This window comes from Microtus oregoni, unplaced genomic scaffold (genome assembly GCF_018167655.1).
Source record: "Microtus oregoni isolate MIOR12 unplaced genomic scaffold, Mior012 000054F_ref0000373, whole genome shotgun sequence".
NCBI lineage: Eukaryota > Metazoa > Chordata > Mammalia > Rodentia > Cricetidae > Microtus > Microtus oregoni.
In genome coordinates this window covers 4,559,378-4,573,739 of record NW_024543830.1, presented here as the reverse complement: position 1 = coordinate 4,573,739, position 14,362 = coordinate 4,559,378, and the positions used below count along the sequence as shown (strand labels likewise).

Below are 14,362 nucleotides of genomic sequence, written 5' to 3'. Positions count from 1 at the left end.
TTTTTTAAAAGAAAAATGTTTTTTGGTTTGTTGTTTAAGAGGGATAATGGCAAAAACTAGATGGCTAAAGTTCTGGTTAGTTTTATGACAACTTGACAAGCTAGAGTCATCAGAGAGGAGGATCAACAGAAAATGTCTCTACGGGATCAGGCTGTGGGAAAGCCTATGGAGGCATTTTCTTAATTAGTGATTGATAGGGAGAGTTTGGCTATTGTGGGTGGTGCCACCCCTGGGCTGGTGTTCCTGGGTTCTATAAGAAAGCAGTCTGACTTCAAACTCTATTACAGAACTACAGCAATGAAAACAGCTTGGTATTGGCATAAAAACAGAGACGTTGACCAATGGAATCGAATCGAAGACCCGGATATTAACCCACAAACCTATGGACACCTGATTTTCGACAAAGGAGCTAAAAGTATACAATGGAAGAAAGAAAGCATCTTCAACAAATGGTGCTGGCATAACTGGATGTCAACCTGTAGAAGAATGAAAATAGATCCATATCTATCACCATGCACAAAACTCAAGTCCAAATGGATTAAAGACCTCAATATAAATCCAACCACACTGAACCTGATAGAAGAGAAAGTGGGAAGTAGACTGCAACACATGAGCACAGGAGACCACCTCCTATGTATAACCCCAGTAGCACAGACAACAAGAGCAACACTGAATAAATGGGACCTCCTGAAACTGAGAAGCTTCTGTAAAGCAAAGGGCATTGTCATTAAGACAAAAAAGCATCCTACTGAATGGGAGATCTTCACCAACCCCACATCAGACAAAGGTCTGATCTCCAAAATATATAAAGAACTCAAGAAACTGGACATGAAAATTCTAATTAACCCAATTAAAAAATAGGGTACTGAACTGAAAAGAGAATTCTCATCAGACAAAGTTCAAATGGCCAAAAGACACTTAAGGTCATGTTCAACCTCCTTAGCAATCAGGGAAATGCAAATCAAAACAACTTTGAGATACTATCTTACACCTGTCAGAATGGCTAAAATCAAAAATACCAATGATAGCCTATGCTGGAGAGGATGTGGAGTAACAGGAACACTCATCCATTGCTGGTGGGAATGCAAACTTGTGCAACCACTTTGGAAATCAGTGTGGCAGTTTCTCAGGAAATTAGGAATCAATCTACCTCAGGTTCCAGCAATATCACTCTTGGGAATATACCCAAGAGATGCCCAATCATACTACAAAAGCATTTGTTCAACTATGTTTATAGCAGCATTATTTGTAATAGCCAGAACCTGGAAACAACCTAGATGCCCCTCAATGGAAGAATGGATAAAGAAAGTGTGGAATATATACACATTAGAGTACTACTCAGCGGTAAAAAAACAATGATATCTTGAATTTTGCATGCAAATGGATGGAAATAGAAAATACTATCTACTGAATGGGAGAAGATCTTCACCAACCCCACATCAGACAAAGGTCTGATCTCCAAAATATATAAAGAACTCAAGAAACTGGACATGAAAATTCTAATTAACCCAATTAAAAAATAGGGTACTGAACTGAAAAAAGAATTCCCCTTGCCCCACTATCACACTGATGATTATCTCAAATATCACCATAGAATCTTCCTCCAGCAACAGATGAAGATATCTCAAATATCACCATAGAATCTTCCTCCAGCAACAGATGAAGATAGAGACAGAGACCATCATCAAGAGCAATGGACTGAGCTCCCAAGGTCCAGTTGAAGAGCAGGAGAGAGAAGATGAGCAAGGAAGTCTGGACTGCGTGGGGTTGGTCCACCCACTGAGACAGTGTGCCTGTTCTAATGGGAGCTCACCAAATCCAGCTGGACCAGGACTGAACAAGCACGTGATCAAACCAGATTCTCTGAATGTGACTGACAATGGGGGCCGACTGAGAAGTCATTGATAAAGGCACTGGGACTTGTTTCTATTGCAGGTACTGGCTTCTTGGGACCCTAGTCTATTTGGATGCAAAGCTTCTTAGGCCTGGATGTGTGTGTGGTGGGGGTGGGGGTGGGGGAGGGGGGGAGGGGCGCCTTGGACTTCCCACAGGGCATGGTTCCCTGTCCTCTCTTAAGGAGGGAGGGGGAGGGAAGAGGGGGAGTGGGAGAGCAGGAGGGGAATGGGAGGAGGGGAGGAAGTGTAAACTTTTGAATGGAAAAAAAATTAAAAAAGAAAGAAAGAAAGCAGTCTGAGCAAGCCACGAAGAGCAACCCAGGAAGCAGCACCCCTCCATAGCCTCTGCATCAACTCTTGCCTCCAGGTTCCTGCCCTGCTTGAGTTCCAGTCTTGATTTCCTTTGGCGATGAACAGTGATGTGGAAACATTAGCACAATAAACCCTTTCTTCCCCAAGTAGACTGGTCATGTTTCGTCACAGCAATAGTAACCCTAAGACAGTTAATTATTTAACTAGAAAAAATTAATCATCTAATTTTTCCTTCAAAGCTGATAAAGAACAGCAGCTCCAATGGTTATATCAAGATAGAAAAAAAAAAAAAAAGAAAAGGATCAGGTGGTGGTGGTGCATGCCTTTAATCCCAGCACTTAGGAGGCAGAGACAATCGAATCTCTGTGAGTTTGAGGCCAGCCTCGTTTACAAAGCGAGTTCCAGGACAGCCAGAGCTGTTACACAGAGACACACCTATCTTGAAAAGCAAAACAAAACAAAGTACTAGTATTGATAAATATAGAAACAACTATTTTGTACTATGTATATCTAAGAGATAAACTGAATCACAGTATAAATCAATGTGTAGCCTAGTAAATGAAATGAGACTTTAAACATTTCTAATATTTTGGTTTGTGTGTTTGTTTTGAGACTGAGTCTCACCGTGCAGCCCTGGCTGTCCTGGAACTCCCCATGAAGACCATGCTGGCCTCAAATTCACAGAGTTCCTCATTTTCCAGTCTTTCAAGTGCTAGGATTAAACACATGAGCCACAATTCGCAGATTTTCTAATCTATATTCTGATTAGCAATGGTTCCAAGTAAAATGTTACATCATCAGCTCTTTTAAGGAATAAAAATTCAAATAATTAAAGGCAGTAAGATGGCTATGCGGGTAAAGGCACTTGCCATGTGTCTTGGCTTTCTATTTCTCTGACAAAACACCATGACTTATAAAAGAAAGGGTTTAATTGTGTTGATGGTTTCATCGAGTTAGAGTCTAGGATGGTGGAGCAAAGGCATGGTAACAGGCAAAGCTGAGAGATCACATCTTGATCCACAAACAGAAGACAGAAAATACTAACTCAAAATGTCTTTTGAAACTTCAAAGACACCAGCAGTGACCTGCTCCCTCCAACAAAGTCACATCTCCCAATCAACTGGAGACCAAGTATTCAAACATGTGAGTCTATGGGAGCCATTCTCATCCAAACCACAACACCACACAAGCAAGGCAACCCCAGTGCCATTCCAGAAACTCACATGAAAGTGAAGGGGAGAGTCAAACCCACAAAGGGGCTCTGACCTTCACACATATGTCCCAACACAATAATAGTAAATACATGTTTCTTAAAGGAATTTAAATAACTGAAACAGCACCACTGATTAGTTTCTGCATCCTTCAACAATAAATCTGTCTTTAAATACTAGTAAAGTGTGGGGCTAAGAAAGATTACACCTTTGAGACTGCCACAGTTTTCCAGTGTGCTTTGTCTATTCAAACAGACCTGAGAAAGACATTTTCAACTAATTTCTTGTTCCAACTACTTCCTGAACACTAAAGTTGGTTATCTGCTATTGATATAATTATTACTATCTCTAACAAAAATAGTGACTCAAATATCCAAATGTTTTCTTAAAAGTGATTGAGCTATTCCTCACATCGAGATTAATTTGAGGAGAAGCCAATCAAATCAAGAAACAGTAATATTTTGTAAAATAAATACCTTAAATAAGCACTAGAAAAAGAAACAAATTTTAGATTTTGCCTAGAGCACCCAGAGAAGGTATTTCTTTTTTTTTTTTTAAAGATTTATTTGTTTATTATGTATACAACTTTCTGCCTCCACGTATACCCACACGCCAGAGGAGGGTGCCAGATCTCATTACGGATGGTTTGCAGCCACCATGTGGTTGCTGGGAATTGAACTCAGGACCTTTGGAAGAGCAGACAGTGCTCTTAACCACTGAGCCATCTCTCCAGCCCGAGAGAAGGTATTTCTAAGACAGAATTCTAAGATATTAATCTGTTCAATGATGAAGGAAATGATGTATGTAGGACTGTGGTGACAGGGGGCCAGGCAAGGTGGTGTACCTTTAATTTCAGCACCAGGGAGGCAGAAGCAGGTGGGTCTCTGTGAGTTTGAAGCCACCCTAGTCTATACAGCAAGTTCCAGCTGGAGCTACAAGAGACTCAGTCCCCCCTCCCCCCAAAAAAGTAATGAAAGCAGCAAGTTTGGAGGTTAGGAAGAACAAGAATGAAGGTGGACAGGTCACACAGGGACTAGATATGGAAAACTTCAGATGACCATGGGATCAGCAGGATCCTCCATTAGCCACACTGAGAACAAGACACATTCATAACAGGCATACTGTGAGCTATTGTAAAAAGTAAAATTAATTAAAGGTCATGTAAATCCTGCATCTCTTCAGCTCTTTTAAATTACACCCTCCCAGGGACGATGATTCCACTCCTTTCTCCCTCTTAAAAAAATTTGATATGAATATTAATGTTAATTAATATTAATTTTAGATAAATTGGGTATGGTGGAGCATACCTTTAATCCCAGCACTTGGACAGCAGAGGCAGGCAGACCTCTGAGTTAGAGGCCAGCCTGGTGTATAGAGTGATTCCAGAACAGCCATGGTTACCCAGAGAAACCCAGAAACCCTGTCTTGGAAAACTCTTCCCCCCCACCCCCCCAAAAAAAAGAGAAAGAGAATTCAACCCACTGCCTGCAGACTCTCCCTCCAATTATGAGATGGATTTTCAAGGCCTGATTTCCTAGGCCTGGGTATGATATAACCGGTCCAAGAGTGGTATTCGAGATCTAGACGCTCTAAGCTGGGTTTCTCCAGGTCTGCCAAAAGCAAAAACCTGTATTTTGAGATCTGTATTTTGTTTACAGCCATCTTAAGTTTACAAGTTAAGTAAAATATTCACCTCTATCACCTCTGCAGGGTAAATCCTGGGCCCTGGAAATTAACCTGGTATTTTATCTCCTAGTGAGACAGGCTGCAGGCTTTAGAAGCAATTAGCACCTCTTTTGTTAGTTAATATCTCTCTTTCTCAGTCAGAGACCCTCCAGACTTGAATTCCAGCAGACCGAACTTTGCTGACACCCTCCCCTCTGCCTGTTTGCTATATAACAGCTTCTGAGGAATAATAAAATTTGCAACTTGATCAGAAAGCCTGTCTTGCTGTCATTTCTTGTGTCTCTTGCCCTTCCATTCCTCCCTTCCAGGTTTATCAGGGACTCCTGTTCGTGCCCCACTGGCCAAGATACAGGTCTAGCTGTTTCACATTGAAAGAGTTCTACACGTATTTACCAGGCATTCCCTGGTAACAGAGTGGAGGCCTGGGTATTCTGTAGCTAAGAAGTGCTTGTGTGTCATACTGGTGGTATTCTTTGGCCAACTGCTTTCTATCCTCTCTTCTTTTTCATTCTGTTTGTAGCTAAGGTTCAAAATGATACAAAGTTCTTGCATCCGCTAATGGCATTTCTGTCTCTGATACCAACCACAGTACAGCCAAGCCCAGGAATAGACACCTAACTAACACAAAACAAGCTCCTTGGTTTTTCTGTTGGTTGGTTGGTTGGCGGGGGGGGGGGGGGGGGGGGGGGGGGGGGGGGGGGGGGGGGGCATTCTGTGGACTTTTTTGTTTTGTTTTACTTCAGCATTTTTTTTTTTTTTTGTCTTATTGGTCTTCTGCTTGCTTTTAGTTTTTGCAGGGTATTTTTTGTTTTGTTTTGGTTTGATTTTTTTGGGAACACAGAGAGACACACAGGAGTGGAGGCAGGGTAGGGAGGTGGGTAAAATCTGGTTAGAGTTGGGGGAGGAGAAAGATGTAATAAAATATATTATTTGAAAATATATATATATAAATAAAATGCTATTCAGAGCTGTGGCAGATAAAAGATCACTTCAAATCACTTCAGATTTCACAACACAGGTGAAGGAGAAGACTGATGTAAACATCAAGAACTGAGTGAAAATACGTAAATTTACTACCTTCTCTTCATGATCCTAGACAAGGTTCATTCTAAAAACCAGGCTCCTTTGCATGAGCAAAATATCTCTATGTACAAACCAAACTGTAAAAGTGTGACATAATTTTTCCTGTCACTTGGAAGTAGCAAATAATCCTTTCATTTACAAACACCAATCAAGCTTTTCTACCAGTTTTCTAATACTATGAAAATATATTTGTTTAATAAGCAGACCATCAGAATATCTTAACAAGCAGATAAGCAGGTATGGAAGAGGGCTAAGGGAGATGGCTCAGCTGGTAAAATGACTGCTGGGCAATCACCAGGACCTAAGATTAGATCTTCAGAATTCATATAAAAAACAAGTGTGGCACCACCTATAACATCCACCCTGAGGAAACAGAGACAGGCAGATCCCTGAAGTTCACCGGCTGGCCAGCCTAGCCAAATCAATAAGCTTCAGGTTCAATGAAAAACACTGTCTCCAAAAATTAAAAGTAGAGAACAATAGCACAAAACACCAAATGTCAACCTTGGGTTTACGCACGCACGCACATACACACACACACACAGACACACACACTTTTTAAGTAGTTATGGTAGCGCATATCTGTATTCCTAGCACTCAGAAGGCAGAGGCAAGAAGATTGGATATTTTGGGCTACAAAGTACGAGCCTGTCTTAAATAATTAAAAATACTAAGAAATTTTAAAGCAGACATACTGGAAGGGTAATCCAGAATAAGTGGACATTGCATCCTCAAATTCAGGTGCCTGGGCCCCAGGATCCTCTTCTCCAGACAATGCCCAGATTACAGTTTATGTCAGTCTCTAGCTTCCTCTCTATGCTTTTATTGCTAACCTCCAATTCCCACACCCTCATCCAATTGTACACATTTACCCCTGAAAAAAATATAATGCAAATACTTTGTTGTTTTCTTAGTTATGATCACAGCCATGCCCTACACAGACTGCAAGTATACCGCACTTTAAGTATTTACCTTACACTTCTAAAAATGGGCTAACTATATTTTTATGACATTTTTCAAAGGTAATTTTAATTACATTTACAAATTTTCTGTGACTTGAGGAGACTATGGGTCAAACAGGAAGCAAATACACCCTTTTCTCCACACTTCTCTTACCCAGGTATTGGGCCTTAGGACCATTCTGATATTTTCACATATGGAGCTGGGAACTGCAAGGATAGAGGGTATATGAGGAGCGGGACGGCAAAGCAAAGATAATTGCCTGGCACTGTGGAAATCTTCCCTGTGCTTGCTCACACATTAATACAGCAAATCTATCCAACCTTTCCACTGCACTCCGCGGCCCCCAATATTTCCACTGTAAATGGCCTAATATGGTCATCTTTTTTTTTTTTCAAGTCATTCTATCTTTAATAACCTGGCATTAATTCAAAGCATGAAAAACAAAAGTTAAGATTGTTCCTTTTACGGGAGATGCCGTTACGATAGACTCAGTCACGTGGTGAGATCGGATTCCAAACAGTGCAGGAAGTGCAGATTGATGCGTTTGGTTACTAATAATCAGCCTGCGGGCGGGCAGCACAGGAAATTAACAAACTCTCAGAGAACAGGACACGGTTGCTGGGTCATGAGCACCTTGAAGGGTTTCTTGATGGTGATTCGGTGTCTTGAGTATTTGTCGTCGGGGGAAAAGCGAGCAGGATGGGCAGAGCAAGTCTGTTGTCCCATCGGGTCAAATTTCCTTAATGTATAGACGCGATCTCCCTGTTTGTTGAGGTAATACTGGAGAAACATGACTGCACTTCAGCAGGAAGACGCCAACCTCTATGGTCATCTTTTTGTCCTTTTTCTCTCCCCTGCTCCAAGTACTGGAGACGAGAGTCATATACAGGCTAGGGAAGCACTAAATCACTGAGCTACATCTTCAGCCCTGGTTATAAAATCTTATCAAAAACATTCCATGAGTTATTCCTACTATTAAATCTATAAAAGAAAAGCATATCACTCCTAATTTGCCAACTGAGAAAAGGAAGAAACAAGAATCCAGTTGTTTCCACCAAAGTAAAAGTGATTCTGAAAGAACACTGTCCATAACCCTAAAAGAGATATTTAATAGGACCATAGGTCAGATGAATTAAGACATTAAAGAATATTGCATCCAGTGGATACAAAGTACACATTCTTTTTTTAAAGTATTTTATTTATTTGTTATGTATATAATATTCTGTCTGTGTATATGTCTGCAGGCCAGAAGAGGGCACCAGACCTCATTACAGATGGTTGAGAGCCACCATGTGGTTGCTGGGAATTGAACTCAGGACCTTTGGAAGAACAGGCAATGCTCTTAACCTCTGAGCCATCTCTCCAGCCCAAAGTACACATTCTTCTTGGTAGCCCAGGAAATCTTCCTAGAATAGATCACATTTTAAGACAAAAGCAACTTTTAAAAAATACAAAAGAAAATAAATAATCTTAACAGGGTCTTATATTGTAGTCCAGTCCGGCTTCAAACACTCTGTTACTCATGTTTGACCTGAACTCAGAGCAACTGTCCTGCTTCTACCTCTAGCCGATGAGATTTGAGGGTGAGCCACCATGCCCTTCTTGAAATAATTACCATGTCAGTGGAATAAAGCTAGAAATCCACGTAAGAGAAGCCAAAGAAACTACACAGTACTCGAGATTTAACAACACACTTCTGAAAGACACATGAGTCACTAAAGAGAGCACTTAAGAAAATTTAAAATTCCCAGAGTAAAGAAGAAAATGAAAGCAAGAGTTATCAGAAATCTTTATGACACAGTAAAACCAGTTCTAAGGGGCAAGTTTACAGTTATGAATACTTATATTTTAAAAATCAGAAAGAGGCCTGGAGGGATGGCTCAGCCGTTAAAGGCTAGGCTCACAACCAAAAATACAAAAATCAGAAAGATCACCAGACAGAGGTGGTGCACGCCTTTATTCCCAGCACTCCTGGAAACAGAGGCAGGCGGATCTCTATGAGTTTGAGGCCAGCCTGGTCTACAAGAGCTAGTTCCAGGACAGGCTCCAAAGCTACAGAGAAACCCTGTCTCAAAAAAAACCCAAAAAACAAAAATCAAAAACAAACCCAGAAAGATCTCAATAAATAACTGTTGTGGGACAATGGTCTGTATCCTGTCAATTATATTTTAAATAAATACTGATTGGCCAGTAGCCAGGCAGGAAGTAGAGGCAGGACAACCAGACAGAAAGTAGAAGCAGGTCAATGAGAACAAGAAAATTCTGGGAAGAAGGAAGTTCCTTCTGCAGTCCTGGCCCAGCCACAGAAGAAGCAAGATGTGACTGCCCCGTTGAATAAGGTACTGAGCCACATGGCTAACACAGATAAGAATAATGGGCTAATATAAGTTATAAGAGTTAATCAGAAGCCTGAGCTAATGGGCCAATCACTTTATAACTAATGTAGACCTCTGTGTGATTTCTTTGGGACTTAATGATTGCAGGAACCGGGCAGGACAGAAACCCTGTCAACAAATAACAATATATTTCAAAGTCTTTAAAAAAAAAAAAAGTCAAATTCAAAATTAGTAGCTGTAAAGAAAAAATGAAAACCAGGGCAGAAATTAATGAAATGGAGAATAAAAGAACAACACATAGAATCAAGTTAAGCGTTCATTGTTTGAAAAAACAAAAAACAAAAACAAGAATTTGTGCTACATATATGTGCTGTTAAAGCAAGCACAAACCCTATAAAGCTTTTATTTTTTTATATTTATCTTATTTATTATGTACATCATGATTAAATACGTGTGAGTACAGTACCCAGAGTACCAGAAGGTGCCAGATCTCTTGGAATTGGAATAACAGGTGGTGACCTGCCTGACGTGGGTGTTAGGAATACAAATCCAGTCCTATTCAAGAGCAGCATATGCAAGCTGGGCGGTGGTGACAAACGCCTTTAATCCCAGCACTTGGGAGGCAGAGGCAGGCGGATCTCTGTGAGTTTGAAACCAGACTGGTCTATAGCTGAGTCCCAGGACAGCCAGTGCTACACAGGATAGCCCTATCTTGAAAAAAACAAGAGGGAAAAGAAATACAATAGAAGAAGTAAACTACAGACCAATTTCCCTGATAAACATCGATGTTGTAGAATAGAATATTTGTTTAACTATGCAAAGACGTGGTGCATTTGTTTATGCTGCAGGATAATTAACTATGCAAAGACATGGTGCATTTGCTTATGCTGCATTTCTTTAGCTATATAAAGACAGGTTGCTGTTTCACTTTGCCTGCCTAAGGTACCTGATTGGTCTAATAAAAAGCTCAACAGCCAATAGCTAGGTGGAGGAAGAATAGGCGGGGCTGGCGGACAGAGAAGGGACTAGAAAGAGAGGTAAACCCCTGGGGCCAGTCAGGCATCCACCATGACACCATCCAGCCAGACATGGAGGAAACAGGAAAGTAGGAAATACAGAATGAAAGAAAGGTAAAAAGCCCCAAGGGAAAATGTAGATAAAGAGAAACAAGTTAAAATAAGTTATAAGAGATAGTGGGTCAAGCCTAAAGTAAGGCGAACATTCATAACTAATAATAAGTCTCCATGTCATGATTTGGAGGCTGGCAGTCCAAGAAAGCCTGCTACACATAAAATTTCTCAATAGTATCTCTCACAAACTGAATTAAAGAACCAATTAAGAGGGCTGGAGAGATGGCTCAGTGGTTAAGAGTATTGACTGTTCTTCCAGAGGACCTGAGTTCAATTCCCAGCAACCACGTGGTGGCTCACAACCACCTGTAATGAGATCTGGCGCCCTCTTCTGGCCTGCAGGCATACATGGAGGTAGAATGTTGTATACATAATAAATAAATAAATAAGTCTTAAAAAAAAAAAAAAGAACCAATTAAGAGAGCTAGTAGTTCCAGGACAGCTAGGACTGCTACACAGAAAAACCCTGTCTCGAAAAACAAAAACAAAAAATAAAGATCATACACCTTGACTTAGTTAATTTCTTTCTAGAAATGCAAGGTATGGTTCAACATACATAAGTCAATAAGGTTAATATAGCTCATAAATAGACGTAAGGATAGAAATTACACAATTATTTCACTTAGATGCAGATAAAACCTTCAACAAAATTCAACATTCCTTCACAATAAAATCACTGTAATTTTTCCCTTCTCAAGAGCACCAACTGATGGGGCTGGAGAGAAGACTCAGGAGACTCAGGAGTTAAAAGCACTTACTGCTCTTGCAGAGGACCAGAGTTCAATTTCCAGCACTTAGGTCAGGCAGTTCACAACCACCTGTAGCTCCAGCTCCAGTAGATATGATACCTCTCTCTGGTCACAAACACACACACACAAATAAAAGTAAAATAAATCTTTAGTAACTATATACACACACACATATTAATTTAAAGAAAGAGCATCCATTCAATTCCAAAGCAAAGAGCTCCTGAGTTCTGAAGACAGGAAAGACCTGTTTCAACACCATGACACAGACCTCCAGACTTTGTTTCTCCCAACCCTCTCTTGGGGAAAAAGGAATAAATTTACCTTTCTCATTCACGGATCCAAACATTCACTTAAAGAAAAGTTTGCATGGTATCTCATGCCTGTAATCCCAGTACTTGGGAGACTGAAGCAGGACTGCCTCAAGTTTGAAGCTAACCTGGACTACAGAGTGAGACCCTATATCAAAAAATATAAAAAGCCAAAGTTCCAGGTAAGCTCTCTGAATTGAAGACATCTTAAAAGGAAATGTTATTTTAGCTCCTAAGACAAACCAGACAAGCTGAGAGGCTGAGGCTACGGCGCAGACCACTTGCCTGCTGTGCAGGGGCCCGCAGTGGAAAACAAGAGAGCCGGACTACTGTCAGCTGTCATTCTGTTCCAAGCCTCATACTCTTATTTCTTCATTCCAGGCCATGACTGAACACTGACCAGTGACTCCAAACAAAACAGTGTAATCAACCAACTCCTTTAACTCATTGTGTAGAAAGACAGAAAAGCAGGTCACAGGACAAAGTGTTACTGAATACAAGCTCAGTCAGACAATCAGCCAAACTTTCTTTAAAAAAAATTAAAAAGTTAAGCGGTAAGAACTCAGAGAAGAAAAGTAAACAAAACCCAGGCAGGGTGGCACACATCTCTAACTCCACACGAGACGATACAAGGGGCAGGCCTGAGAACAAAAAGTGAAGAGCTGAGTTCAGATCCTTAGCACTCACATAAAACAAAAGAAGCAACAAAAACAACAAAAGTGGGATGCAACCCTGTGTCCGTAATCCCAACACTGGGGAGACAGACAGAGGCTTCCTGGAGCTGGCCTCTACCAGTAGGCACACACACCCCTAGAAAAAGTTAACTTCATATAACATGACATAGACAGGATTTAAGTTTTTTTAATTTAAATTTATTACTAACTGTGTGTGAGCTCATATGGTGTCCACACGAACGGCAGAGAGCAGCTCTCTGAAGTCAGTCTCCATCCATCTAACATGGGCTCCAGAAACAAACTCAGGTTGTTGGGTGGGCACAGCATATGCTTTACCCATGGAGCCACCTCACCACTCCCAAGAGTGAATTATAGTATTTTTGCTTACCCTACCTTAAAGCAACAACTCAGTAACAAAGAAAATGGCAAATAATCCAAAAAATTACATATCTCAAGTTTTTTAAACTTCGTATTATCCTGCCTCTACTTTCTAAATACTGAGGTTACTAGTGTGCCACAATGTTCAACTAAAATATGAATCATTAGCATTGATGTTGTGGAATATTAGTTTAAGATGTGTTACATTTGTTTATGCTGCAAATATTTTTTAATCATGCAAAGATCTGTTGCGTTCTCTTATGTAGTATTTGTTTAACACTGTAAAGCTATGTTACTGTCTAAAACACCTGATTGGTCTAATAAAGAGCTGAACAGCCAATAGCTAGGCAGGAGAGAGGAACAGGCAGGGCTGCCAGGCAAAAAGAATAAACAGGAAGAGAAATCTAGGATCAGGAGAAGAGAGAGGATAGAGCTGGAGAAATGGCTCAACGGTTAAGAGCACTGATTGCAAAGGTCCTAAGTTCAATTCCCAACAACCACATGGTGGCTCAAAATCATCTCTAATGAGATCTGAGGTCTTCTCTGGCCTGCAGGCATACATGCATGACATAATAAATCTTGAGAGAGAGAGAGAGAAAGAGAGAGAGAGAGAGAGAGAGAGAGAAGGGGGAAGAGTGACAAAAGAAAAAGGAGGATGCCAGGGGCCAGCCATCCAGCCAGCCAAGTAAGAAGGAAAGAGGAATATATAGAATAAGGATGTAGTTAAAGAGAAATGGAATAGCCGGACGGTGGTGGTGCACGCCTCTATTCCCAACACTCACAGAGACAGAGGCAGGCAGATCTCTGTGAGTTCAAGGTCAGCCTGGTCTACAGAGTGAGTTCCAGGACAGGCTCCAAAGCCACAGAGAAACCCTGTCTCAAAAAACCAAAAGAAAGAGAGAGAGAGAGAAATGGAATAATTTAAGTTAGAGAAGCTGGCTAGAAACAAGCCAAGCTAAAGCATGGCATTCATAGGTAAGAATAAGTCTCCATATATTTGTTTGGGAGTTGGATGGCAGACCCCCTAAGAGTTTTAAAAAAAAAAAAAAAAAAAAAAAAAACCTACATATTGATATGAACCATAACAGTCAGAGACAAAAATTTAACATGTTTAGTCAAAAAGAAACTTCTTTCTGTCAGGTGATGGTGGTGCACACCTTTAATCCCAGCACTCGGGAAGCAGAGGCAGGTATACTTCTTTGAGTTCGAGCCAGCCTGGTCTACACGTGCTAGTTCCAGGACAGTCAGGGCTGTTACACAGAGAAACCCTGTCTCGAAAAGAAAAAGAAAAACAAAAAACAAAAAAACAGAGAGATAAGAAAAGGAAACTTCTTTTAAAACTGATAACTCACTCAGCAAAATACATTCCAAACTGTTTGCCAAGCACTGCTCAGAAAGAAAAATTAAAATTAAAATTCACTGAAATAGTCTATTAAGAATATGCCTGATCATTAAGAGAGAGGGGGCAGTGAAATAAAGGTAAGATGAAAGTATATAAGAATACTAGGGGTGGCCGGGCGATGGTGGCGCACGCCTTTAATCCCAGCACTCGGGAGGCAGAGGCAGGCGGAGCTCTGTGAGTTTGAGACCAGCCTGGTCTACAAGAGCTAGTTCCAGGACAGGAACCAAAGCCACAG

At 40.8% G+C, this 14,362-nt stretch overlaps 2 protein-coding genes across 2 annotated transcripts in view; both read right to left on the bottom strand.

Moving 5' to 3' along the window:
* Rnf115 (ring finger protein 115) overlaps window positions 1-14,362 on the bottom strand; it is a 71,715-nt gene that overhangs the window by 33,272 nt on the left and 24,081 nt on the right. The gene's annotated exons all lie outside the window — the stretch shown is intronic.
* LOC121437895 (H/ACA ribonucleoprotein complex subunit 3-like) lies at window positions 7,748-7,942 on the bottom strand. The gene has a single exon (XM_041638016.1). The coding sequence runs from the start codon at window positions 7,940-7,942 to the stop codon at window positions 7,748-7,750; it is 195 nt and encodes a 64-aa protein (XP_041493950.1).